We start from the raw sequence: 24821 nt of genomic DNA, 5'->3' as shown, positions 1-24821 counted from the left end.
AGAAAATAAAATAAAATAAATATCTAATTGTCACCCTTTGTAAACGTACATTTTTTATTTATGAACTGTTTTACTTATAATGTAATTGAGATATAAACATGATATGTAATTTTTATTGTATACATTGAATGATATATATGAAAACACATAATACATATGTGCACAATCATCATCAATTCATTTAATAATTAAAATTATTTTAATGTTCTTGCTAAAAATCCATTTTTGATCGATATGTTAAACATTTTTGTACCCCTGAAAAGGGCTTATTTTATTTCTTATTTGCCACATAGTTTTTTTTTCTTTTACCTGGGCTTTACTTTTTAGATGGCGCTTTCTTGGCGACTGGCTTTTTATTGACCGCGGCTTTCTTGGTTTTAACACTAGGTGTTTTTGCTTTTAACGCCTTTGCTTTATTTGGAGTCGATTTAGCTTTAGCTGGTTTGGCTTTAACAGATCCAGTCTTTTTTGCATCCTTCGCTTTAGCCTTTTCACTTTTTTTCTTCTCTGCTGTTTTCTTGCTAGCAACAGTTTTCTTCACTTTTTTTTCGCCACTTGCTTTCTTACCGCCAACTGCTGCCTTCTTCTTTGACGCCACACCATCTGCCGATTTCTTTTTGGGCTTCTTCTCAATGGATTTCACCGCTTTTGACTTCGATTTACCTTCACCAGATTTACTTGATTTATTGGCAGCCACTGATAATTTAAAAGAACCAGATGCACCCTTTCCTTTAGTTTGAATTAATTTACCACTAGTAACAGCAGATTTCAAATAACGCTTGATAAATGGTGCTAATTTTTGAGCATCACATTTGTATGTAGCACTGATGTACTTTTTAATAGCTAAAAGTGATGAGCCACCACGTTCTTTTAAATTCTTAATTGATGCATCAACCATTTGTTGAGTTGGTGGATGAGTAGGAGCGACTGAAGGCTTTTTTGGCTTAACAGCTTTTTTAGCAGCAACTTTTTTCTCAGAAATAGCAGAAGATCCGGCTACCGGAGAATTAACATTCGTAACAGCAATTGCTTCAGACATTTTCACTTTTATAAACTTTTATTTTGTATTTATTAAATACACACTTTACGCACTAATTTATAGATGAAGTAATACCTTTAAATTGCTATACCTTCTTAAATTGAGAAGCGAGGTGAAAAGATGAGTAACAAAATTGAACGATCCAGTGCAATTTAACATCTCCAACGGACAAACTTTTAAGTTTATTTAATTTACTAAAAATCAAATATTTAATTTAAGAAACCATTTTATACGCAGTTTGATAGCCTAAATGTGTTGCTTTAATATTTTAATGCTCATATTTCTTTACGGTATATATTTTTCATTTAAAATGAAATTTTGTCCAAACTTTGCTCTATAAAAGTCAAAATTTCCCTCTTTAAATTTAATTTTCTCAATTATTTTTAAATCAAACCTTAAAATTATTTTACAAATTTAAAATAATTTATATTAGCAATGATCTAAAGAAGTAATAAGATGTTTTCATTAAGAAATAAATATAAATAAAAAATAAAAAAATAACGTGAGGTTATTGTTAGGGCCCTTGTGTTGTTATTCATTAACTATCAAGAGTATATACATGAAAAAGTCACATTTCAATTTAAATGAAGTAAAATAATAGTATGAAAACAAAAAGCGGTTTTATGCGATCAATTCACAATTTGCTAATATATTGTCGGATAAATTTCTACTCAAATCCTATATTAGTAATAATTTTATACTAAACTTACTTACCATACATATGTATATGTATACATCCATACATACATAGGTCCGTAGACAATGTAATTTTTATATTTACTCATATTCCGTTCCAACATACTTCCTCATAAATAATATGAATGCAATATACATATATACATATGTATTTGGATATTTGATAAATAATATTAAATTGGAATGAATGCTAACTACAGGCAAATTAAGAATTGTGACAAAATTACTTTTAGATATGTATTTATTATTTTTCGGTTAATTTATCATTATTTTGAATCTTCGTTTAATTGTATATCGTGGTCCTGAAAAGGACCGTTTTGTTTTTTTTTTATATTTGATAGGAAAATTGTTTAACCGCCGAATCCATACAAGGTACGTCCTTGTCTCTTCAAAGCATATACAACATCCATTGCTGTAACTGTCTTCCTTTTAGCGTGTTCAGTATAGGTAACTGCATCACGGATAACATTCTCTAAAAATACTTTTAAGACTCCACGAGTTTCTTCATATATCAAACCAGATATACGTTTTACACCTCCACGACGAGCCAAACGCCGAATAGCAGGCTTAGTGATTCCCTGGATGTTATCACGTAAAACTTTACGATGACGCTTAGCACCACCTTTACCCAAGCCTTTTCCACCTTTGCCGCGACCAGTCATTTTTAACTTTTACACTTTTAACACTTTAACACTTTTACTAGCCGAACACTGCACGCTCTATAGATTTCTGGAGAACTAAGTTATTGCACGTGTATTTATACAAAAGTCAACAACTAACATTGTGACTTACCTATATACAGAAAATTTCATCTCTTTCTAACACATGAATATAGTTAAGACTTCATCCACCCCGATAATATGAACTTTTGAAACGTTCTGAAGTATTTTATTACTTGTGCACAAATTATTAGTGTGTGGTAAAATATATTAGTGCAGTGACTTTTCAGTTAAGGTGAAAATTAAATAAGTGCAGTGAAAAAAAATGGCTCGTACAAAACAAACAGCCCGTAAATCGACTGGTGGTAAAGCACCACGCAAGCAATTGGCAACCAAAGCAGCTCGTAAAAGTGCTCCGGCAACTGGTGGTGTAAAGAAACCTCATCGTTATCGCCCCGGTACAGTTGCATTACGAGAAATTCGTCGTTACCAAAAAAGTACTGAATTATTAATCCGAAAATTGCCATTCCAACGTTTGGTTCGAGAAATTGCTCAAGATTTCAAAACAGATTTACGTTTCCAAAGTTCTGCTGTTATGGCTCTACAGGAAGCAAGTGAAGCATATTTGGTTGGTCTGTTTGAGGATACAAATTTGTGCGCCATTCATGCAAAGCGTGTCACAATTATGCCAAAAGATATTCAATTGGCCAGACGTATTCGTGGAGAACGTGCTTAATTGATTTGAAGAAGATAAATATCCAAACGGTCCTTTTCAGGACCACAATTGCTCAACGAAAGATCAAAATTTTACATATAATGATAAAAATAAATACTTAAACGGTCCTTTTCAGGACCACAATTTCTCAGCAAAAGATTAAAACTTTAAATCTTATGATATACTATGTATATGCTGTAGATAGAAATTAATTTACAAATTAAATTCCGAATAGAATCCACGGAACCTGTACATGTATACCACCATCAAGTTTTTTTCGCTACGAGTATTATCTACCTACTGTATTATACCGTACGCTGTCTCTCCAGATGACTTTACTTATACATTCATGAGTATGAATCTAATATTTGTTGTTGTTGTTATATGTGTATCGTATGCAACCAGTTTTATATAACGAATCAAGTTTTATTACTAATACATATGTAGTTTTTTTTGAAAGTAATATCAACCTCTTTGAATATAAAAGTTTGTCGTCCTGAAAAGGACGGTTTTATTCTTTTTTTTAGATAATATGTCTCTCCGAGATAGAAATTTATGCTTTTTTCTCAGTCTTCTTTGGTAAAAGTACAGCTTGAATATTTGGCAAAACACCACCTTGAGCAATAGTGACTCCAGATAATAGTTTATTCAATTCTTCATCATTACGGATGGCCAATTGTAAATGTCTTGGAATAATTCTTGTCTTTTTGTTATCACGGGCAGCATTACCAGCCAATTCAAGAACTTCAGCTGCCAAATATTCCATAACAGCAGCTAAATATACGGGAGCACCAGCACCAACACGTTCAGCATAATTGCCTTTGCGCAACAAACGGTGTATACGACCGACAGGAAATTGAAGACCAGCACGATTTGAACGCGACTTTGCCTTGCCCTTCACTTTACCACCTTTACCACGTCCAGACATTTTTAAATATAATTTAGTTAACACACGAAAAGGAAATATGAATCACTACAAGCTTGCACAATGTACACTGCACAATTCACTCACTTTATATAAATTCCTCCAACATACTAACGCTGCTTATATACTTTTTCATTTCACAGTTAAGGTGTATTGACATAACTTCGTGACTCGTCATCTTCACGTGCACCTTTAATCGACTTCGCGAATACTTTATATGAAAAAATGTACTTTAAAGCAACTGCTTTATTGTGAGTATAAAATTTATTTCGCAAAGTGTTAGTGAAAAAGTAAAGTGAGAAAAAACATGCCTCCTAAAACTAGTGGAAAAGCAGCAAAGAAGGCTGGTAAGGCCCAAAAAAATATTACTAAAAACGACAAGAAGAAGAAGCGCAAGAGGAAGGAAAGTTATGCTATTTACATTTATAAAGTGTTGAAGCAAGTACATCCTGATACTGGTATTTCATCAAAAGCCATGAGTATCATGAACAGTTTTGTAAATGATATTTTTGAGCGTATCGCTGCCGAAGCATCGCGTTTAGCTCATTACAATAAACGTTCAACTATCACTAGTCGCGAAATCCAAACTGCTGTACGTTTACTTTTGCCTGGTGAATTAGCCAAACATGCTGTGAGCGAAGGTACCAAAGCTGTCACTAAATACACAAGTTCCAAGTAATTTGTTCAAATGATTAAAAAAAAAATAGCAAAAAGGCCCTTTTCAGGGCCACAACATATAAATTAACAAAGAGATGATTTATGAGTATACAAACACAGTATATGTACTAGTAGATTTGGCCATGCGTTACTGTGGCACTGGTAATACTATCATAATAAACTATTCAATATAGAGTAAGCGTGGGCAATATGGTACACATGTTTTTTTTTGCAAATCTATTTAGTATAGGGTAATCTTAATTATGCCAGCAGCTGTGAAATTCCAAAGAAAATAAAATAAAATAAATATCTAATTGTCACCCTTTGTAAACGTACATTTTTTATTTATGAACTGTTTTACTTATAATGTAATTGAGATATAAACATGATATGTAATTTTTATTGTATACATTGAATGATATATATGAAAACACATAATACATATGTGCACAATCATCATCAATTCATTTAATAATTAAAATTATTTTAATGTTCTTGCTAAAAATCCATTTTTGATCGATATGTTAAACATTTTTGTAGCCCTGAAAAGGGCTTATTTTATTTCTTATTTGCCACATAGTTTTTTTTCTTTTACCTGGGCTTTACTTTTTAGATGGCGCTTTCTTGGCGACTGGCTTTTTATTGACCGCGGCTTTCTTGGTTTTAACACTAGGTGTTTTTGCTTTTAACGCCTTTGCTTTATTTGGAGTCGATTTAGTTTTAGCTGGTTTGGCTTTAACAGATCCAGTCTTTTTTGCATCCTTCGCTTTAGCCTTTTCACTTTTTTTCTTCTCTGCTGTTTTCTTGCTAGCAACAGTTTTCTTCACTTTTTTTTCGCCACTTGCTTTCTCACCGCCAACTGCTGCCTTCTTCTTTGACGCCACACCATCTGCCGATTTCTTTTTGGGCTTCTTCTCAATGGATTTCACCGCTTTTGACTTCGATTTACCTTCACCAGATTTACTTGATTTATTGGCAGCCACTGATAATTTAAAAGAACCAGATGCACCCTTTCCTTTAGTTTGAATTAATTTACCACTAGTAACAGCAGATTTCAAATAACGCTTGATAAATGGTGCTAATTTTTGAGCATCACATTTGTATGTAGCACTGATGTACTTTTTAATAGCTAAAAGTGATGAGCCACCACGTTCTTTTAAATTCTTAATTGATGCATCAACCATTTGTTGAGTTGGTGGATGAGTAGGAGCGACTGAAGGCTTTTTTGGCTTAACAGCTTTTTTAGCAGCAACTTTTTTCTCAGAAATAGCAGAAGATCCGGCTACCGGAGAATTAACATTCGTAACAGCAATTGCTTCAGACATTTTCACTTTTATAAACTTTTATTTTGTATTTATTAAATACACACTTTACGCACTAATTTATAGATGAAGTAATACCTTTAAATTGCTATACCTTCTTAAATTGAGAAGCGAGGTGAAAAGATGAGTAACAAAATTGAACGATCCAGTGCAATTTAACATCTCCAACGGACAAACTTTTAAGTTTATTTAATTTACTAAAAATCAAATATTTAATTTAAGAAACCATTTTATACGCAGTTTGATAGCCTAAATGTGTTGCTTTAATATTTTAATGCTCATATTTCTTTACGGTATATATTTTTCATTTAAAATGAAATTTTGTCCAAACTTTGCTCTATAAAAGTCAAAATTTCCCTCTTTAAATTTAATTTTCTCAATTATTTTTAAATCAAACCTTAAAATTATTTTACAAATTTAAAATAATTTATATTAGCAATGATCTAAAGAAGTAATAAGATGTTTTCATTAAGAAATAAATATAAATAAAAAATAAAAAAATAACGTGAGGTTATTGTTAGGGCCCTTGTGTTGTTATTCATTAACTATCAAGAGTATATACATGAAAAAGTCACATTTCAATTTAAATGAAGTAAAATAATAGTATGAAAACAAAAAGCGGTTTTATGCGATCAATTCACAATTTGCTAATATATTGTCGGATAAATTTCTACTCAAATCCTATATTAGTAATAATTTTATACTAAACTTACTTACCATACATATGTATATGTATACATCCATACATACATAGGTCCGTAGACAATGTAATTTTTATATTTACTCATATTCCGTTCCAACATACTTCCTCATAAATAATATGAATGCAATATACATATATACATATGTATTTGGATATTTGATAAATAATATTAAATTGGAATGAATGCTAACTACAGGCAAATTAAGAATTGTGACAAAATTACTTTTAGATATGTATTTATTATTTTTCGGTTAATTTATCATTATTTTGAATCTTCGTTTAATTGTATATCGTGGTCCTGAAAAGGACCGTTTTGTTTTTTTTTTATATTTGATAGGAAAATTGTTTAACCGCCGAATCCATACAAGGTACGTCCTTGTCTCTTCAAAGCATATACAACATCCATTGCTGTAACTGTCTTCCTTTTAGCGTGTTCAGTATAGGTAACTGCATCACGGATAACATTCTCTAAAAATACTTTTAAGACTCCACGAGTTTCTTCATATATCAAACCAGATATACGTTTTACACCTCCACGACGAGCCAAACGCCGAATAGCAGGCTTAGTGATTCCCTGGATGTTATCACGTAAAACTTTACGATGACGCTTAGCACCACCTTTACCCAAGCCTTTTCCACCTTTGCCGCGACCAGTCATTTTTAACTTTTACACTTTTAACACTTTAACACTTTTACTAGCCGAACACTGCACGCTCTATAGATTTCTGGAGAACTAAGTTATTGCACGTGTATTTATACAAAAGTCAACAACTAACATTGTGACTTACCTATATACAGAAAATTTCATCTCTTTCTAACACATGAATATAGTTAAGACTTCATCCACCCCGATAATATGAACTTTTGAAACGTTCTGAAGTATTTTATTACTTGTGCACAAATTATTAGTGTGTGGTAAAATATATTAGTGCAGTGACTTTTCAGTTAAGGTGAAAATTAAATAAGTGCAGTGAAAAAAAATGGCTCGTACAAAACAAACAGCCCGTAAATCGACTGGTGGTAAAGCACCACGCAAGCAATTGGCAACCAAAGCAGCTCGTAAAAGTGCTCCGGCAACTGGTGGTGTAAAGAAACCTCATCGTTATCGCCCCGGTACAGTTGCATTACGAGAAATTCGTCGTTACCAAAAAAGTACTGAATTATTAATCCGAAAATTGCCATTCCAACGTTTGGTTCGAGAAATTGCTCAAGATTTCAAAACAGATTTACGTTTCCAAAGTTCTGCTGTTATGGCTCTACAGGAAGCAAGTGAAGCATATTTGGTTGGTCTGTTTGAGGATACAAATTTGTGCGCCATTCATGCAAAGCGTGTCACAATTATGCCAAAAGATATTCAATTGGCCAGACGTATTCGTGGAGAACGTGCTTAATTGATTTGAAGAAGATAAATATCCAAACGGTCCTTTTCAGGACCACAATTGCTCAACGAAAGATCAAAATTTTACATATAATGATAAAAATAAATACTTAAACGGTCCTTTTCAGGACCACAATTTCTCAGCAAAAGATTAAAACTTTAAATCTTATGATATACTATGTATATGCTGTAGATAGAAATTAATTTACAAATTAAATTCCGAATAGAATCCACGGAACCTGTACATGTATACCACCAAGTTTTTTTCGCTACGAGTATTATCTACCTACTGTATTATACCGTACGCTGTCTCTCCAGATGACTTTACTTATACATTCATGAGTATGAATCTAATATTTGTTGTTGTTGTTATATGTGTATCGTATGCAACCAGTTTTATATAACGAATCAAGTTTTATTACTAATACATATGTAGTTTTTTTGAAAGTAATATCAACCTCTTTGAATATAAAGTTTGTCGTCCTGAAAAGGACGGTTTTATTCTTTTTTAGATAATATGTCTCTCCGAGATAGAAATTTATGCTTTTTTCTCAGTCTTCTTTGGTAAAAGTACAGCTTGAATATTTGGCAAAACACCACCTTGAGCAATAGTGACTCCAGATAATAGTTTATTCAATTCTTCATCATTACGGATGGCCAATTGTAAATGTCTTGGAATAATTCTTGTCTTTTTGTTATCACGGGCAGCATTACCAGCCAATTCAAGAACTTCAGCTGCCAAATATTCCATAACAGCAGCTAAATATACGGGAGCACCAGCACCAACACGTTCAGCATAATTGCCTTTGCGCAACAAACGGTGTATACGACCGACAGGAAATTGAAGACCAGCACGATTTGAACGCGACTTTGCCTTGCCCTTCACTTTACCACCTTTACCACGTCCAGACATTTTTAAATATAATTTAGTTAACACACGAAAAGGAAATATGAATCACTACAAGCTTGCACAATGTACACTGCACAATTCACTCACTTTATATAAATTCCTCCAACATACTAACGCTGCTTATATACTTTTTCATTTCACAGTTAAGGTGTATTGACATAACTTCGTGACTCGTCATCTTCACGTGCACCTTTAATCGACTTCGCGAATACTTTATATGAAAAAATGTACTTTAAAGCAACTGCTTTATTGTGAGTATAAAATTTATTTCGCAAAGTGTTAGTGAAAAAGTAAAGTGAGAAAAAACATGCCTCCTAAAACTAGTGGAAAAGCAGCAAAGAAGGCTGGTAAGGCCCAAAAAAATATTACTAAAAACGACAAGAAGAAGAAGCGCAAGAGGAAGGAAAGTTATGCTATTTACATTTATAAAGTGTTGAAGCAAGTACATCCTGATACTGGTATTTCATCAAAAGCCATGAGTATCATGAACAGTTTTGTAAATGATATTTTTGAGCGTATCGCTGCCGAAGCATCGCGTTTAGCTCATTACAATAAACGTTCAACTATCACTAGTCGCGAAATCCAAACTGCTGTACGTTTACTTTTGCCTGGTGAATTAGCCAAACATGCTGTGAGCGAAGGTACCAAAGCTGTCACTAAATACACAAGTTCCAAGTAATTTGTTCAAATGATTAAAAAAAAAAATAGCAAAAAGGCCCTTTTCAGGGCCACAACATATAAATTAACAAAGAGATGATTTATGAGTATACAAACACAGTATATGTACTAGTAGATTTGGCCATGCGTTACTGTGGCACTGGTAATACTATCATAATAAACTATTCAATATAGAGTAAGCGTGGGCAATATGGTACACATGTTTTTTTTTGCAAATCTATTTAGTATAGGGTAATCTTAATTATGCCAGCAGCTGTGAAATTCCAAAGAAAATAAAATAAAATAAATATCTAATTGTCACCCTTTGTAAACGTACATTTTTTATTTATGAACTGTTTTACTTATAATGTAATTGAGATATAAACATGATATGTAATTTTTATTGTATACATTGAATGATATATATGAAAACACATAATACATATGTGCACAATCATCATCAATTCATTTAATAATTAAAATTATTTTAATGTTCTTGCTAAAAATCCATTTTTGATCGATATGTTAAACATTTTTGTAGCCCTGAAAAGGGCTTATTTTATTTCTTATTTGCCACATAGTTTTTTTTCTTTTACCTGGGCTTTACTTTTTAGATGGCGCTTTCTTGGCGACTGGCTTTTTATTGACCGCGGCTTTCTTGGTTTTAACACTAGGTGTTTTTGCTTTTAACGCCTTTGCTTTATTTGGAGTCGATTTAGTTTTAGCTGGTTTGGCTTTAACAGATCCAGTCTTTTTTGCATCCTTCGCTTTAGCCTTTTCACTTTTTTTCTTCTCTGCTGTTTTCTTGCTAGCAACAGTTTTCTTCACTTTTTTTTCGCCACTTGCTTTCTTACCGCCAACTGCTGCCTTCTTCTTTGACGCCACACCATCTGCCGATTTCTTTTTGGGCTTCTTCTCAATGGATTTCAACCGCTTTTGACTTCGATTTACCTTCACCAGATTTACTTGATTTATTGGCAGCCACTGATAATTTAAAAGAACCAGATGCACCCTTTCCTTTAGTTTGAATTAATTTACCACTAGTAACAGCAGATTTCAAATAACGCTTGATAAATGGTGCTAATTTTTGAGCATCACATTTGTATGTAGCACTGATGTACTTTTTAATAGCTAAAAGTGATGAGCCACCACGTTCTTTTAAATTCTTAATTGATGCATCAACCATTTGTTGAGTTGGTGGATGAGTAGGAGCGACTGAAGGCTTTTTTGGCTTAACAGCTTTTTTAGCAGCAACTTTTTTCTCAGAAATAGCAGAAGATCCGGCTACCGGAGAATTAACATTCGTAACAGCAATTGCTTCAGACATTTTCACTTTTATAAACTTTTATTTTGTATTTATTAAATACACACTTTACGCACTAATTTATAGATGAAGTAATACCTTTAAATTGCTATACCTTCTTAAATTGAGAAGCGAGGTGAAAAGATGAGTAACAAAATTGAACGATCCAGTGCAATTTAACATCTCCAACGGACAAACTTTTAAGTTTATTTAATTTACTAAAAATCAAATATTTAATTTAAGAAACCATTTTATACGCAGTTTGATAGCCTAAATGTGTTGCTTTAATATTTTAATGCTCATATTTCTTTACGGTATATATTTTTCATTTAAAATGAAATTTTGTCCAAACTTTGCTCTATAAAAGTCAAAATTTCCCTCTTTAAATTTAATTTTCTCAATTATTTTTAAATCAAACCTTAAAATTATTTTACAAATTTAAAATAATTTATATTAGCAATGATCTAAAGAAGTAATAAGATGTTTTCATTAAGAAATAAATATAAATAAAAAATAAAAAAATAACGTGAGGTTATTGTTAGGGCCCTTGTGTTGTTATTCATTAACTATCAAGAGTATATACATGAAAAAGTCACATTTCAATTTAAATGAAGTAAAATAATAGTATGAAAACAAAAAGCGGTTTTATGCGATCAATTCACAATTTGCTAATATATTGTCGGATAAATTTCTACTCAAATCCTATATTAGTAATAATTTTATACTAAACTTACTTACCATACATATGTATATGTATACATCCATACATACATAGGTCCGTAGACAATGTAATTTTTATATTTACTCATATTCCGTTCCAACATACTTCCTCATAAATAATATGAATGCAATATACATATATACATATGTATTTGGATATTTGATAAATAATATTAAATTGGAATGAATGCTAACTACAGGCAAATTAAGAATTGTGACAAAATTACTTTTAGATATGTATTTATTATTTTTCGGTTAATTTATCATTATTTTGAATCTTCGTTTAATTGTATATCGTGGTCCTGAAAAGGACCGTTTTGTTTTTTTTTTATATTTGATAGGAAAATTGTTTAACCGCCGAATCCATACAAGGTACGTCCTTGTCTCTTCAAAGCATATACAACATCCATTGCTGTAACTGTCTTCCTTTTAGCGTGTTCAGTATAGGTAACTGCATCACGGATAACATTCTCTAAAAATACTTTTAAGACTCCACGAGTTTCTTCATATATCAAACCAGATATACGTTTTACACCTCCACGACGAGCCAAACGCCGAATAGCAGGCTTAGTGATTCCCTGGATGTTATCACGTAAAACTTTACGATGACGCTTAGCACCACCTTTACCCAAGCCTTTTCCACCTTTGCCGCGACCAGTCATTTTTAACTTTTACACTTTTAACACTTTAACACTTTTACTAGCCGAACACTGCACGCTCTATAGATTTCTGGAGAACTAAGTTATTGCACGTGTATTTATACAAAAGTCAAAAACTAACATTGTGACTTACCTATATACAGAAAATTTCATCTCTTTCTAACACATGAATATAGTTAAGACTTCATCCACCCCGATAATATGAACTTTTGAAACGTTCTGAAGTATTTTATTACTTGTGCACAAATTATTAGTGTGTGGTAAAATATATTAGTGCAGTGACTTTTCAGTTAAGGTGAAAATTAAATAAGTGCAGTGAAAAAAAATGGCTCGTACAAAACAAACAGCCCGTAAATCGACTGGTGGTAAAGCACCACGCAAGCAATTGGCAACCAAAGCAGCTCGTAAAAGTGCTCCGGCAACTGGTGGTGTAAAGAAACCTCATCGTTATCGCCCCGGTACAGTTGCATTACGAGAAATTCGTCGTTACCAAAAAAGTACTGAATTATTAATCCGAAAATTGCCATTCCAACGTTTGGTTCGAGAAATTGCTCAAGATTTCAAAACAGATTTACGTTTCCAAAGTTCTGCTGTTATGGCTCTACAGGAAGCAAGTGAAGCATATTTGGTTGGTCTGTTTGAGGATACAAATTTGTGCGCCATTCATGCAAAGCGTGTCACAATTATGCCAAAAGATATTCAATTGGCCAGACGTATTCGTGGAGAACGTGCTTAATTGATTTGAAGAAGATAAATATCCAAACGGTCCTTTTCAGGACCACAATTGCTCAACGAAAGATCAAAATTTTACATATAATGATAAAAATAAATACTTAAACGGTCCTTTTCAGGACCACAATTTCTCAGCAAAAGATTAAAACTTTAAATCTTATGATATACTATGTATATGCTGTAGATAGAAATTAATTTACAAATTAAATTCCGAATAGAATCCACGGAACCTGTACATGTATACCACCATCAAGTTTTTTTCGCTACGAGTATTATCTACCTACTGTATTATACCGTACGCTGTCTCTCCAGATGACTTTACTTATACATTCATGAGTATGAATCTAATATTTGTTGTTGTTGTTATATGTGTATCGTATGCAACCAGTTTTATATAACGAATCAAGTTTTATTACTAATACATATGTAGTTTTTTTTGAAAGTAATATCAACCTCTTTGAATATAAAAGTTTGTCGTCCTGAAAAGGACGGTTTTATTCTTTTTTTTAGATAATATGTCTCTCCGAGATAGAAATTTATGCTTTTTTCTCAGTCTTCTTTGGTAAAAGTACAGCTTGAATATTTGGCAAAACACCACCTTGAGCAATAGTGACTCCAGATAATAGTTTATTCAATTCTTCATCATTACGGATGGCCAATTGTAAATGTCTTGGAATAATTCTTGTCTTTTTGTTATCACGGGCAGCATTACCAGCCAATTCAAGAACTTCAGCTGCCAAATATTCCATAACAGCAGCTAAATATACGGGAGCACCAGCACCAACACGTTCAGCATAATTGCCTTTGCGCAACAAACGGTGTATACGACCGACAGGAAATTGAAGACCAGCACGATTTGAACGCGACTTTGCCTTGCCCTTCACTTTACCACCTTTACCACGTCCAGACATTTTTAAATATAATTTAGTTAACACACGAAAAGGAAATATGAATCACTACAAGCTTGCACAATGTACACTGCACAATTCACTCACTTTATATAAATTCCTCCAACATACTAACGCTGCTTATATACTTTTTCATTTCACAGTTAAGGTGTATTGACATAACTTCGTGACTCGTCATCTTCACGTGCACCTTTAATCGACTTCGCGAATACTTTATATGAAAAAATGTACTTTAAAGCAACTGCTTTATTGTGAGTATAAAATTTATTTCGCAAAGTGTTAGTGAAAAAGTAAAGTGAGAAAAAACATGCCTCCTAAAACTAGTGGAAAAGCAGCAAAGAAGGCTGGTAAGGCCCAAAAAAATATTACTAAAAACGACAAGAAGAAGAAGCGCAAGAGGAAGGAAAGTTATGCTATTTACATTTATAAAGTGTTGAAGCAAGTACATCCTGATACTGGTATTTCATCAAAAGCCATGAGTATCATGAACAGTTTTGTAAATGATATTTTTGAGCGTATCGCTGCCGAAGCATCGCGTTTAGCTCATTACAATAAACGTTCAACTATCACTAGTCGCGAAATCCAAACTGCTGTACGTTTACTTTTGCCTGGTGAATTAGCCAAACATGCTGTGAGCGAAGGTACCAAAGCTGTCACTAAATACACAAGTTCCAAGTAATTTGTTCAAATGATTAAAAAAAAAAATAGCAAAAAGGCCCTTTTCAGGGCCACAACATATAAATTAACAAAGAGATGATTTATGAGTATACAAACACAGTATATGTACTAGTAGATTTGGCCATGCGTTACTGTGGCACTGGTAATACTATCATAATAAACTATTCAATATAGAGTAAGCGTGGGCAATATGGTACACATGTTTTTTTTTGCAAATCTATTTAGTATAGGGTAATCTTAATTATGCCAGCAGCTGTGAAATTCCAAAGAAAATAAAATAAAATAAATATCTAATTGTCACCCTTTGTAAACGTACATTTTTTATTTATGAACTGTTTTACTTATAATGTAATTGAGATATAAACATGATATGTAATTTTTATTGTATACATTGAATGATATATATGAAAACACATAATACATATGTGCACAATCATCATCAATTCATTTAATAATTAAAATTATTTTAATGTTCTTGCTAAAAATCCATTTTTGATCGATATGTTAAACATTTTTGTAGCCCTGAAAAGGGCTTATTTTATTTCTTATTTGCCACATAGTTTTTTTTCTTTTACCTGGGCTTTACTTTTTAGATGGCGCTTTCTTGGCGACTGGCTTTTTATTGACCGCGGCTTTCTTGGTTTTAACACTAGGTGTTTTTGCTTTTAACGCCTTTGCTTTATTTGGAGTCGATTTAGCTTTAGCTGGTTTGGCTTTAACAGATCCAGTCTTTTTTGCATCCTTCGCTTTAGCCTTTTCACTTTTTTTCTTCTCTGCTGTTTTCTTGCTAGCAACAGTTTTCTTCACTTTTTTTCGCCACTTGCTTTCTTACCGCCAACTGCTGCCTTCTTCTTTGACGCCACACCATCTGCCGATTTCTTTTTGGGCTTCTTCTCAATGGATTTCACCGCTTTTGACTTCGATTTACCTTCACCAGATTTACTTGATTTATTGGCAGCCACTGATAATTTAAAAGAACCAGATGCACCCTTTCCTTTAGTTTGAATTAATTTACCACTAGTAACAGCAGATTTCAAATAACGCTTGATAAATGGTGCTAATTTTTGAGCATCACATTTGTATGTAGCACTGATGTACTTTTTAATAGCTAAAAGTGATGAGCCACCACGTTCTTTTAAATTCTTAATTGATGCATCAACCATTTGTTGAGTTGGTGGATGAGTAGGAGCGACTGAAGGCTTTTTTGGCTTAACAGCTTTTTTAGCAGCAACTTTTTTCTCAGAAATAGCAGAAGATCCGGCTACCGGAGAATTAACATTCGTAACAGCAATTGCTTCAGACATTTTCACTTTTATAAACTTTTATTTTGTATTTATTAAATACACACTTTACGCACTAATTTATAGATGAAGTAATACCTTTAAATTGCTATACCTTCTTAAATTGAGAAGCGAGGTGAAAAGATGAGTAACAAAATTGAACGATCCAGTGCAATTTAACATCTCCAACGGACAAACTTTTAAGTTTATTTAATTTACTAAAAATCAAATATTTAATTTAAGAAACCATTTTATACGCAGTTTGATAGCCTAAATGTGTTGCTTTAATATTTTAATGCTCATATTTCTTTACGGTATATATTTTTCATTTAAAATGAAATTTTGTCCAAACTTTGCTCTATAAAAGTCAAAATTTCCCTCTTTAAATTTAATTTTCTCAATTATTTTTAAATCAAACCTTAAAATTATTTTACAAATTCAAAATAATTTATATTAGCAATGATCTAAAGAAGTAATAAGATGTTTTCATTAAGAAATAAATATAAATAAAAAATAAAAAAATAACGTGAGGTTATTGTTAGGGCCCTTGTGTTGTTATTCATTAACTATCAAGAGTATATACATGAAAAAGTCACATTTCAATTTAAATGAAGTAAAATAATAGTATGAAAACAAAAAGCGGTTTTATGCGATCAATTCACAATTTGCTAATATATTGTCGGATAAATTTCTACTCAAATCCTATATTAGTAATAATTTTATACTAAACTTACTTACCATACATATGTATATGTATACATCCATACATACATAGGTCCGTAGACAATGTAATTTTTATATTTACTCATATTCCGTTCCAACATACTTCCTCATAAATAATATGAATGCAATATACATATATACATATGTATTTGGATATTTGATAAATAATATTAAATTGGAATGAATGCTAACTACAGGCAAATTAAGAATTGTGACAAAATTACTTTTAGATATGTATTTATTATTTTTCGGTTAATTTATCATTATTTTGAATCTTCGTTTAATTGTATATCGTGGTCCTGAAAAGGACCGTTTTGTTTTTTTTTTATATTTGATAGGAAAATTGTTTAACCGCCGAATCCATACAAGGTACGTCCTTGTCTCTTCAAAGCATATACAACATCCATTGCTGTAACTGTCTTCCTTTTAGCGTGTTCAGTATAGGTAACTGCATCACGGATAACATTCTCTAAAAATACTTTTAAGACTCCACGAGTTTCTTCATATATCAAACCAGATATACGTTTTACACCTCCACGACGAGCCAAACGCCGAATAGCAGGCTTAGTGATTCCCTGGATGTTATCACGTAAAACTTTACGATGACGCTTAGCACCACCTTTACCCAAGCCTTTTCCACCTTTGCCGCGACCAGTCATTTTTAACTTTTACACTTTTAACACTTTAACACTTTTACTAGCCGAACACTGCACGCTCTATAGATTTCTGGAGAACTAAGTTATTGCACGTGTATTTATACAAAAGTCAACAACTAACATTGTGACTTACCTATATACAGAAAATTTCATCTCTTTCTAACACATGAATATAGTTAAGACTTCATCCACCCCGATAATATGAACTTTTGAAACGTTCTGAAGTATTTTATTACTTGTGCACAAATTATTAGTGTGTGGTAAAATATATTAGTGCAGTGACTTTTCAGTTAAGGTGAAAATTAAATAAGTGCAGTGAAAAAAAATGGCTCGTACAAAACAAACAGCCCGTAAATCGACTGGTGGTAAAGCACCACGCAAGCAATTGGCAACCAAAGCAGCTCGTAAAAGTGCTCCGGCAACTGGTGGTGTAAAGAAACCTCATCGTTATCGCCCCGGTACAGTTGCATTACGAGAAATTCGTCGTTACCAAAAAAGTACTGAATTATTAATCCGAAAATTGCCATTCCAACGTTTGGTTCGAGAAATTGCTCAAGATTTCAAAACAGATTTACGTTTCCAAAGTTCTGCTGTTATGGCTCTACAGGAAGCAAGTGAAGCATATTTGGTTGGTCTGTTTGAGGATACAAATTTGTGCGCCATTCATGCAAAGCGTGTCACAATTATGCCAAAAGATATTCAATTGGCCAGACGTATTCGTGGAGAACGTGCTTAATTGATTTGAAGAAGATAAATATCCAAACGGTCCTTTTCAGGACCACAATTGCTCAACGAAAGATCAAAATTTTACATATAATGATAAAAATAAATACTTAAACGGTCCTTTTCAGGACCACAATTTCTCAGCAAAAGATTAAAACTTTAAATCTTATGATATACTATGTATATGCTGTAGATAGAAATTAATTTACAAATTAAATTCCGAATAGAATCCACGGAACCTGTACATGTATACCACCATCAAGTTTTTTTCGCTACGAGTATTATCTACCTACTGTATTATACCGTACGCTGTCTCTCCAGATGACTTTACTTATACATTCATGAGTATGAATCTAATATTTGTTGTTGTTGTTATATGTGTATCGTATGCAACCAGTTTTATATAACGAATCAAGTTTTATTACTAATACATATGTAGTTTTTTTGAAAGTAATATCAACCTCTTTGAATATAAAAGTTTGTCGTCCTGAAAAGGACGGTTTTATTCTTTTTTTTAGATAATATGTCTCTCCGAGATAGAAATTTATGCTTTTTTCTCAGTCTTCTTTGGTAAAAGTACAGCTTGAATATTTGGCAAAACACCACCTTGAGCAATAGTGACTCCAGATAATAGTTTATTCAATTCTTCATCATTACGGATGGCCAATTGTAAATGTCTTGGAATAATTCTTGTCTTTTTGTTATCACGGGCAGCATTACCAGCCAATTCAAGAACTTCAGCTGCCAAATATTCCATAACAGCAGCTAAATATACGGGAGCACCAGCACCAACACGTTCAGCATAATTGCCTTTGCGCAACAAACGGTGTATACGACCGACAGGAAATTGAAGACCAGCACGATTTGAACGCGACTTTGCCTTGCCCTTCACTTTACCACCTTTACCACGTCCAGACATTTTTAAATATAATTTAGTTAACACACGAAAAGGAAATATGAATCACTACAAGCTTGCACAATGTACACTGCACAATTCACTCACTTTATATAAATTCCTCCAACATACTAACGCTGCTTATATACTTTTTCATTTCACAGTTAAGGTGTATTGACATAACTTCGTGACTCGTCGTCTTCACGTGCACCTTTAATCGACTTCGCGAATACTTTATATGAAAAAATGTACTTTAAAGCAACTGCTTTATTGTGAGTATAAAATTTATTTCGCAAAGTGTTAGTGAAAAAGTAAAGTGAGAAAAAACATGCCTCCTAAAACTAGTGGAAAAGCAGCAAAGAAGGCTGGTAAGGCCCAAAAAAATATTACTAAAAACGACAAGAAGAAGAAGCGCAAGAGGAAGGAAAGTTATGCTATTTACATTTATAAAGTGTTGAAGCAAGTACATCCTGATACTGGTATTTCATCAAAAGCCATGAGTATCATGAACAGTTTTGTAAATGATATTTTTGAGCGTATCGCTGCCGAAGCATCGCGTTTAGCTCATTACAATAAACGTTCAACTATCACTAGTCGCGAAATCCAAACTGCTGTACGTTTACTTTTGCCTGGTGAATTAGCCAAACATGCTGTGAGCGAAGGTACCAAAGCTGTCACTAAATACACAAGTTCCAAGTAATTTGTTCAAATGATTAAAAAAAAAAATAGCAAAAAGGCCCTTTTCAGGGCCACAACATATAAATTAACAAAGAGATGATTTATGAGTATACAAACACAGTATATGTACTAGTAGATTTGGCCATGCGTTACTGTGGCACTGGTAATACTATCATAATAAACTATTCAATATAGAGTAAGCGTGGGCAATACACATGTTTTTTTTTGCAAATCTATTTAGTATAGGGTAATCTTAATTATGCCAGCAGCTGTGAAATTCCAAAGAAAATAAAATAAAATAAATATCTAATTGTCACCCTTTGTAAACGTACATTTTTTATTTATGAACTGTTTTACTTATAATGTAATTGAGATATAAACATGATATGTAATTTTTATTGTATACATTGAATGATATATATGAAAACACATAATACATATGTGCACAATCATCATCAATTCATTTAATAATTAAAATTATTTTAATGTTCTTGCTAAAAATCCATTTTTGATCGATATGTTAAACATTTTTGTAGCCCTGAAAAGGGCTTATTTTATTTCTTATTTGCCACATAGTTTTTTTCTTTTACCTGGGCTTTACTTTTTAGATGGCGCTTTCTTGGCGACTGGCTTTTTATTGACCGCGGCTTTCTTGGTTTTAACACTAGGTGTTTTTGCTTTTAACGCCTTTGCTTTATTTGGAGTCGATTTAGTTTTAGCTGGTTTGGCTTTAACAGATCCAGTCTTTTTTGCATCCTTCGCTTTAGCCTTTTCACTTTTTTTCTTCTCTGCTGTTTTCTTGCTAGCAACAGTTTTCTTCACTTTTTTTTTCGCCACTTGCTTTCTTACCGCCAACTGCTGCCTTCTTCTTTGACGCCACACCATCTGCCGATTTCTTTTTGGGCTTCTTCTCAATGGATTTCACCGCTTTTGACTTCGATTTACCTTCACCAGATTTACTTGATTTATTGGCAGCCACTGATAATTTAAAAGAACCAGATGCACCCTTTCCTTTAGTTTGAATTAATTTACCACTAGTAACAGCAGATTTCAAATAACGCTTGATAAATGGTGCTAATTTTTGAGCATCACATTTGTATGTAGCACTGATGTACTTTTTAATAGCTAAAAGTGATGAGCCACCACGTTCTTTTAAATTCTTAATTGATGCATCAACCATTTGTTGAGTTGGTGGATGAGTAGGAGCGACTGAAGGCTTTTTTGGCTTAACAGCTTTTTTAGCAGCAACTTTTTTCTCAGAAATAGCAGAAGATCCGGCTACCGGAGAATTAACATTCGTAACAGCAATTGCTTCAGACATTTTCACTTTTATAAACTTTTATTTTGTATTTATTAAATACACACTTTACGCACTAATTTATAGATGAAGTAATACCTTTAAATTGCTATACCTTCTTAAATTGAGAAGCGAGGTGAAAAGATGAGTAACAAAATTGAACGATCCAGTGCAATTTAACATCTCCAACGGACAAACTTTTAAGTTTATTTAATTTACTAAAAATCAAATATTTAATTTAAGAAACCATTTTATACGCAGTTTGATAGCCTAAATGTGTTGCTTTAATATTTTAATGCTCATATTTCTTTACGGTATATATTTTTCATTTAAAATGAAATTTTGTCCAAACTTTGCTCTATAAAAGTCAAAATTTCCCTCTTTAAATTTAATTTTCTCAATTATTTTTAAATCAAACCTTAAAATTATTTTACAAATTTAAAATAATTTATATTAGCAATGATCTAAAGAAGTAATAAGATGTTTTCATTAAGAAATAAATATAAATAAAAAATAAAAAAATAACGTGAGGTTATTGTTAGGGCCCTTGTGTTGTTATTCATTAACTATCAAGAGTATATACATGAAAAAGTCACATTTCAATTTAAATGAAGTAAAATAATAGTATGAAAACAAAAAGCGGTTTTATGCGATCAATTCACAATTTGCTAATATATTGTCGGATAAATTTCTACTCAAATCCTATATTAGTAATAATTTTATACTAAACTTACTTACCATACATATGTATATGTATACATCCATACATACATAGGTCCGTAGACAATGTAATTTTTATATTTACTCATATTCCGTTCCAACATACTTCCTCATAAATAATATGAATGCAATATACATATATACATATGTATTTGGATATTTGATAAATAATATTAAATTGGAATGAATGCTAACTACAGGCAAATTAAGAATTGTGACAAAATTACTTTTAGATATGTATTTATTATTTTTCGGTTAATTTATCATTATTTTGAATCTTCGTTTAATTGTATATCGTGGTCCTGAAAAGGACCGTTTTTTTTTTTTTTTATATTTGATAGGAAAATTGTTTAACCGCCGAATCCATACAAGGTACGTCCTTGTCTCTTCAAAGCATATACAACATCCATTGCTGTAACTGTCTTCCTTTTAGCGTGTTCAGTATAGGTAACTGCATCACGGATAACATTCTCTAAAAATACTTTTAAGACTCCACGAGTTTCTTCATATATCAAACCAGATATACGTTTTACACCTCCACGACGAGCCAAACGCCGAATAGCAGGCTTAGTGATTCCCTGGATGTTATCACGTAAAACTTTACGATGACGCTTAGCACCACCTTTACCCAAGCCTTTTCCACCTTTGCCGCGACCAGTCATTTTTAACTTTTACACTTTTAACACTTTAACACTTTTACTAGCCGAACACTGCACGCTCTATAGATTTCTGGAGAACTAAGTTATTGCACGTGTATTTATACAAAAGTCAACAACTAACATTGTGACTTACCTATATACAGAAAATTTCATCTCTTTCTAACACATGAATATAGTTAAGACTTCATCCACCCCGATAATATGAACTTTTGAAGTAATATGAACGTTCTGAAGTATTTTATTACTTGTGCACAAATTATTAGTGTGTGGTAAAATATATTAGTGCAGTGACTTTTCAGTTAAGGTGAAAATTAAATAAGTGCAGTGAAAAAAATGGCTCGTACAAAACAAACAGCCCGTAAATCGACTGGTGGTAAAGCACCACGCAAGCAATTGGCAACCAAAGCAGCTCGTAAAAGTGCTCCGGCAACTGGTGGTGTAAAGAAACCTCATCGTTATCGCCCCGGTACAGTTGCATTACGAGAAATTCGTCGTTACCAAAAAAGTACTGAATTATTAATCCGAAAATTGCCATTCCAACGTTTGGTTCGAGAAATTGCTCAAGATTTCAAAACAGATTTACGTTTCCAAAGTTCTGCTGTTATGGCTCTACAGGAAGCAAGTGAAGCATATTTGGTTGGTCTGTTTGAGGATACAAATTTGTGCGCCATTCATGCAAAGCGTGTCACAATTATGCCAAAAGATATTCAATTGGCCAGACGTATTCGTGGAGAACGTGCTTAATTGATTTGAAGAAGATAAATATCCAAACGGTCCTTTTCAGGACCACAATTGCTCAACGAAAGATCAAAATTTTACATATAATGATAAAAATAAATACTTAAACGGTCCTTTTCAGGACCACAATTTCTCAGCAAAAGATTAAAACTTTAAATCTTATGATATACTATGTATATGCTGTAGATAGAAATTAATTTACAAATTAAATTCCGAATAGAATCCACGGAACCTGTACATGTATACCACCATCAAGTTTTTTTCGCTACGAGTATTATCTACCTACTGTATTATACCGTACGCTGTCTCTCCAGATGACTTTACTTATACATTCATGAGTATGAATCTAATATTTGTTGTTGTTGTTATATGTGTATCGTATGCAACCAGTTTTATATAACGAATCAAGTTTTATTACTAATACATATGTAGTTTTTTTGAAAGTAATATCAACCTCTTTGAATATAAAAGTTTGTCGTCCTGAAAAGGACGGTTTTATTCTTTTTTTAGATAATATGTCTCTCCGAGATAGAAATTTATGCTTTTTTCTCAGTCTTCTTTGGTAAAAGTACAGCTTGAATATTTGGCAAAACACCACCTTGAGCAATAGTGACTCCAGATAATAGTTTATTCAATTCTTCATCATTACGGATGGCCAATTGTAAATGTCTTGGAATAATTCTTGTCTTTTTGTTATCACGGGCAGCATTACCAGCCAATTCAAGAACTTCAGCTGCCAAATATTCCATAACAGCAGCTAAATATACGGGAGCACCAGCACCAACACGTTCAGCATAATTGCCTTTGCGCAACAAACGGTGTATACGACCGACAGGAAATTGAAGACCAGCACGATTTGAACGCGACTTTGCCTTGCCCTTCACTTTACCACCTTTACCACGTCCAGACATTTTTAAATATAATTTAGTTAACACACGAAAAGGAAATATGAATCACTACAAGCTTGCACAATGTACACTGCACAATTCACTCACTTTATATAAATTCCTCCAACATACTAACGCTGCTTATATACTTTTTCATTTCACAGTTAAGGTGTATTGACATAACTTCGTGACTCGTCGTGCACCTTTAATCGACTTCGCGAATACTTTATATGAAAAAATGTACTTTAAAGCAACTGCTTTATTGTGAGTATAAAATTTATTTCGCAAAGTGTTAGTGAAAAAGTAAAGTGAGAAAAAACATGCCTCCTAAAACTAGTGGAAAAGCAGCAAAGAAGGCTGGTAAGGCCCAAAAAAATATTACTAAAAACGACAAGAAGAAGAAGCGCAAGAGGAAGGAAAGTTATGCTATTTACATTTATAAAGTGTTGAAGCAAGTACATCCTGATACTGGTATTTCATCAAAAGCCATGAGTATCATGAACAGTTTTGTAAATGATATTTTTGAGCGTATCGCTGCCGAAGCATCGCGTTTAGCTCATTACAATAAACGTTCAACTATCACTAGTCGCGAAATCCAAACTGCTGTACGTTTACTTTTGCCTGGTGAATTAGCCAAACATGCTGTGAGCGAAGGTACCAAAGCTGTCACTAAATACACAAGTTCCAAGTAATTTGTTCAAATGATTAAAAAAAAAATAGCAAAAAGGCCCTTTTCAGGGCCACAACATATAAATTAACAAAGAGATGATTTATGAGTATACAAACACAGTATATGTACTAGTAGATTTGGCCATGCGTTACTGTGGCACTGGTAATACTATCATAATAAACTATTCAATATAGAGTAAGCGTGGGCAATATGGTACACATGTTTTTTTTTGCA

At 32.7% G+C, this 24821-nt stretch overlaps 17 protein-coding genes and 3 pseudogenes across 17 annotated transcripts; 10 read left to right on the top strand and 10 right to left on the bottom strand.

The window, feature by feature from the left end:
• Positions 1 to 315: 315 nt before the first annotated feature.
• Positions 316 to 1077, bottom strand: LOC120769475 (histone H1-like). Its single transcript, XM_040096497.1, has one exon. It carries the CDS (start codon positions 1037 to 1039, stop codon positions 317 to 319), a length of 723 nt encoding a protein of 240 aa, XP_039952431.1. The 5' UTR covers positions 1040 to 1077; the 3' UTR covers position 316.
• Positions 1078 to 2660: 1583 nt separating this feature from the next.
• Positions 2661 to 3172, top strand: LOC120767473 (histone H3). The gene has a single exon (XM_040093562.1). It carries the CDS (start codon positions 2720 to 2722, stop codon positions 3128 to 3130), a length of 411 nt encoding a protein of 136 aa, XP_039949496.1. The 5' UTR covers positions 2661 to 2719; the 3' UTR covers positions 3131 to 3172.
• Positions 3173 to 3639: 467 nt separating this feature from the next.
• LOC120767475 (histone H2A) lies at positions 3640 to 4125 on the bottom strand. Its single transcript, XM_040093564.1, has one exon. The coding sequence runs from the start codon at positions 4035 to 4037 to the stop codon at positions 3663 to 3665; it is 375 nt and encodes a 124-aa protein (XP_039949498.1). The 5' UTR covers positions 4038 to 4125; the 3' UTR covers positions 3640 to 3662.
• A 174-nt stretch (positions 4126 to 4299) lies between these two features.
• On the top strand, positions 4300 to 4760 carry LOC120767477 (histone H2B). Its single transcript, XM_040093567.1, has one exon. The coding sequence runs from the start codon at positions 4342 to 4344 to the stop codon at positions 4711 to 4713; it is 372 nt and encodes a 123-aa protein (XP_039949501.1). The 5' UTR covers positions 4300 to 4341; the 3' UTR covers positions 4714 to 4760.
• Positions 4761 to 5265: 505 nt separating this feature from the next.
• On the bottom strand, positions 5266 to 6059 carry LOC120767471 (histone H1-like). The gene has a single exon (XM_040093561.1). The coding sequence runs from the start codon at positions 6014 to 6016 to the stop codon at positions 5294 to 5296; it is 723 nt and encodes a 240-aa protein (XP_039949495.1). The 5' UTR covers positions 6017 to 6059; the 3' UTR covers positions 5266 to 5293.
• Positions 6060 to 7637: 1578 nt separating this feature from the next.
• On the top strand, positions 7638 to 8149 carry LOC120767474 (histone H3). The gene has a single exon (XM_040093563.1). The coding sequence runs from the start codon at positions 7697 to 7699 to the stop codon at positions 8105 to 8107; it is 411 nt and encodes a 136-aa protein (XP_039949497.1). The 5' UTR covers positions 7638 to 7696; the 3' UTR covers positions 8108 to 8149.
• A 458-nt stretch (positions 8150 to 8607) lies between these two features.
• LOC120767476 (histone H2A) lies at positions 8608 to 9095 on the bottom strand. The gene has a single exon (XM_040093566.1). It carries the CDS (start codon positions 9005 to 9007, stop codon positions 8633 to 8635), a length of 375 nt encoding a protein of 124 aa, XP_039949500.1. The 5' UTR covers positions 9008 to 9095; the 3' UTR covers positions 8608 to 8632.
• Positions 9096 to 9269: 174 nt separating this feature from the next.
• On the top strand, positions 9270 to 9731 carry LOC120767478 (histone H2B). The gene has a single exon (XM_040093568.1). It carries the CDS (start codon positions 9312 to 9314, stop codon positions 9681 to 9683), a length of 372 nt encoding a protein of 123 aa, XP_039949502.1. The 5' UTR covers positions 9270 to 9311; the 3' UTR covers positions 9684 to 9731.
• A 505-nt stretch (positions 9732 to 10236) lies between these two features.
• LOC120769520 lies at positions 10237 to 11030 on the bottom strand (annotated as a pseudogene).
• A 1579-nt stretch (positions 11031 to 12609) lies between these two features.
• Positions 12610 to 13121, top strand: LOC120767497 (histone H3). Its single transcript, XM_040093589.1, has one exon. It carries the CDS (start codon positions 12669 to 12671, stop codon positions 13077 to 13079), a length of 411 nt encoding a protein of 136 aa, XP_039949523.1. The 5' UTR covers positions 12610 to 12668; the 3' UTR covers positions 13080 to 13121.
• A 467-nt stretch (positions 13122 to 13588) lies between these two features.
• LOC120767506 (histone H2A) lies at positions 13589 to 14074 on the bottom strand. Its single transcript, XM_040093599.1, has one exon. The coding sequence runs from the start codon at positions 13984 to 13986 to the stop codon at positions 13612 to 13614; it is 375 nt and encodes a 124-aa protein (XP_039949533.1). The 5' UTR covers positions 13987 to 14074; the 3' UTR covers positions 13589 to 13611.
• A 174-nt stretch (positions 14075 to 14248) lies between these two features.
• Positions 14249 to 14710, top strand: LOC120767515 (histone H2B). The gene has a single exon (XM_040093608.1). It carries the CDS (start codon positions 14291 to 14293, stop codon positions 14660 to 14662), a length of 372 nt encoding a protein of 123 aa, XP_039949542.1. The 5' UTR covers positions 14249 to 14290; the 3' UTR covers positions 14663 to 14710.
• Positions 14711 to 15215: 505 nt separating this feature from the next.
• On the bottom strand, positions 15216 to 16007 carry LOC120767492 (annotated as a pseudogene).
• A 1579-nt stretch (positions 16008 to 17586) lies between these two features.
• Positions 17587 to 18098, top strand: LOC120767496 (histone H3). The gene has a single exon (XM_040093588.1). It carries the CDS (start codon positions 17646 to 17648, stop codon positions 18054 to 18056), a length of 411 nt encoding a protein of 136 aa, XP_039949522.1. The 5' UTR covers positions 17587 to 17645; the 3' UTR covers positions 18057 to 18098.
• A 466-nt stretch (positions 18099 to 18564) lies between these two features.
• LOC120767507 (histone H2A) lies at positions 18565 to 19050 on the bottom strand. The gene has a single exon (XM_040093600.1). The coding sequence runs from the start codon at positions 18960 to 18962 to the stop codon at positions 18588 to 18590; it is 375 nt and encodes a 124-aa protein (XP_039949534.1). The 5' UTR covers positions 18963 to 19050; the 3' UTR covers positions 18565 to 18587.
• A 174-nt stretch (positions 19051 to 19224) lies between these two features.
• LOC120767522 (histone H2B) lies at positions 19225 to 19686 on the top strand. The gene has a single exon (XM_040093616.1). It carries the CDS (start codon positions 19267 to 19269, stop codon positions 19636 to 19638), a length of 372 nt encoding a protein of 123 aa, XP_039949550.1. The 5' UTR covers positions 19225 to 19266; the 3' UTR covers positions 19639 to 19686.
• A 526-nt stretch (positions 19687 to 20212) lies between these two features.
• Positions 20213 to 20980, bottom strand: LOC120767489 (annotated as a pseudogene).
• A 1624-nt stretch (positions 20981 to 22604) lies between these two features.
• On the top strand, positions 22605 to 23078 carry LOC120767500 (histone H3). Its single transcript, XM_040093593.1, has one exon. The coding sequence runs from the start codon at positions 22626 to 22628 to the stop codon at positions 23034 to 23036; it is 411 nt and encodes a 136-aa protein (XP_039949527.1). The 5' UTR covers positions 22605 to 22625; the 3' UTR covers positions 23037 to 23078.
• A 430-nt stretch (positions 23079 to 23508) lies between these two features.
• LOC120767504 (histone H2A) lies at positions 23509 to 24029 on the bottom strand. Its single transcript, XM_040093597.1, has one exon. It carries the CDS (start codon positions 23939 to 23941, stop codon positions 23567 to 23569), a length of 375 nt encoding a protein of 124 aa, XP_039949531.1. The 5' UTR covers positions 23942 to 24029; the 3' UTR covers positions 23509 to 23566.
• Positions 24030 to 24195: 166 nt separating this feature from the next.
• On the top strand, positions 24196 to 24656 carry LOC120767517 (histone H2B). Its single transcript, XM_040093611.1, has one exon. The coding sequence runs from the start codon at positions 24238 to 24240 to the stop codon at positions 24607 to 24609; it is 372 nt and encodes a 123-aa protein (XP_039949545.1). The 5' UTR covers positions 24196 to 24237; the 3' UTR covers positions 24610 to 24656.
• Positions 24657 to 24821: the final 165 nt, after the last annotated feature.

Source organism: Bactrocera tryoni, chromosome 2 (assembly GCF_016617805.1).
Source record: "Bactrocera tryoni isolate S06 chromosome 2, CSIRO_BtryS06_freeze2, whole genome shotgun sequence".
Taxonomy (NCBI): Eukaryota; Metazoa; Arthropoda; class Insecta; order Diptera; family Tephritidae; genus Bactrocera; species Bactrocera tryoni.
This window is presented reverse-complemented; position numbering and strand designations above follow the sequence as displayed.

What these genes read in the sequence shown, in the direction of transcription:
- LOC120767476 (XM_040093566.1), bottom strand. Translation starts at nt 9,007, where the DNA reads ATGTCTGGACGTGGTAAAGGTGGTAAAGTGAAGGGCAAGGCAAAGTCG.
- LOC120769475 (XM_040096497.1), bottom strand. Translation starts at nt 1,039, where the DNA reads ATGTCTGAAGCAATTGCTGTTACGAATGTTAATTCTCCGGTAGCCGGA.
- LOC120767473 (XM_040093562.1), top strand. Translation starts at nt 2,720, where the DNA reads ATGGCTCGTACAAAACAAACAGCCCGTAAATCGACTGGTGGTAAAGCA.
- LOC120767471 (XM_040093561.1), bottom strand. Translation starts at nt 6,016, where the DNA reads ATGTCTGAAGCAATTGCTGTTACGAATGTTAATTCTCCGGTAGCCGGA.
- LOC120767522 (XM_040093616.1), top strand. Translation starts at nt 19,267, where the DNA reads ATGCCTCCTAAAACTAGTGGAAAAGCAGCAAAGAAGGCTGGTAAGGCC.
- LOC120767517 (XM_040093611.1), top strand. Translation starts at nt 24,238, where the DNA reads ATGCCTCCTAAAACTAGTGGAAAAGCAGCAAAGAAGGCTGGTAAGGCC.
- LOC120767474 (XM_040093563.1), top strand. Translation starts at nt 7,697, where the DNA reads ATGGCTCGTACAAAACAAACAGCCCGTAAATCGACTGGTGGTAAAGCA.
- LOC120767506 (XM_040093599.1), bottom strand. Translation starts at nt 13,986, where the DNA reads ATGTCTGGACGTGGTAAAGGTGGTAAAGTGAAGGGCAAGGCAAAGTCG.
- LOC120767507 (XM_040093600.1), bottom strand. Translation starts at nt 18,962, where the DNA reads ATGTCTGGACGTGGTAAAGGTGGTAAAGTGAAGGGCAAGGCAAAGTCG.
- LOC120767477 (XM_040093567.1), top strand. Translation starts at nt 4,342, where the DNA reads ATGCCTCCTAAAACTAGTGGAAAAGCAGCAAAGAAGGCTGGTAAGGCC.
- LOC120767496 (XM_040093588.1), top strand. Translation starts at nt 17,646, where the DNA reads ATGGCTCGTACAAAACAAACAGCCCGTAAATCGACTGGTGGTAAAGCA.
- LOC120767497 (XM_040093589.1), top strand. Translation starts at nt 12,669, where the DNA reads ATGGCTCGTACAAAACAAACAGCCCGTAAATCGACTGGTGGTAAAGCA.
- LOC120767504 (XM_040093597.1), bottom strand. Translation starts at nt 23,941, where the DNA reads ATGTCTGGACGTGGTAAAGGTGGTAAAGTGAAGGGCAAGGCAAAGTCG.
- LOC120767478 (XM_040093568.1), top strand. Translation starts at nt 9,312, where the DNA reads ATGCCTCCTAAAACTAGTGGAAAAGCAGCAAAGAAGGCTGGTAAGGCC.
- LOC120767475 (XM_040093564.1), bottom strand. Translation starts at nt 4,037, where the DNA reads ATGTCTGGACGTGGTAAAGGTGGTAAAGTGAAGGGCAAGGCAAAGTCG.
- LOC120767515 (XM_040093608.1), top strand. Translation starts at nt 14,291, where the DNA reads ATGCCTCCTAAAACTAGTGGAAAAGCAGCAAAGAAGGCTGGTAAGGCC.
- LOC120767500 (XM_040093593.1), top strand. Translation starts at nt 22,626, where the DNA reads ATGGCTCGTACAAAACAAACAGCCCGTAAATCGACTGGTGGTAAAGCA.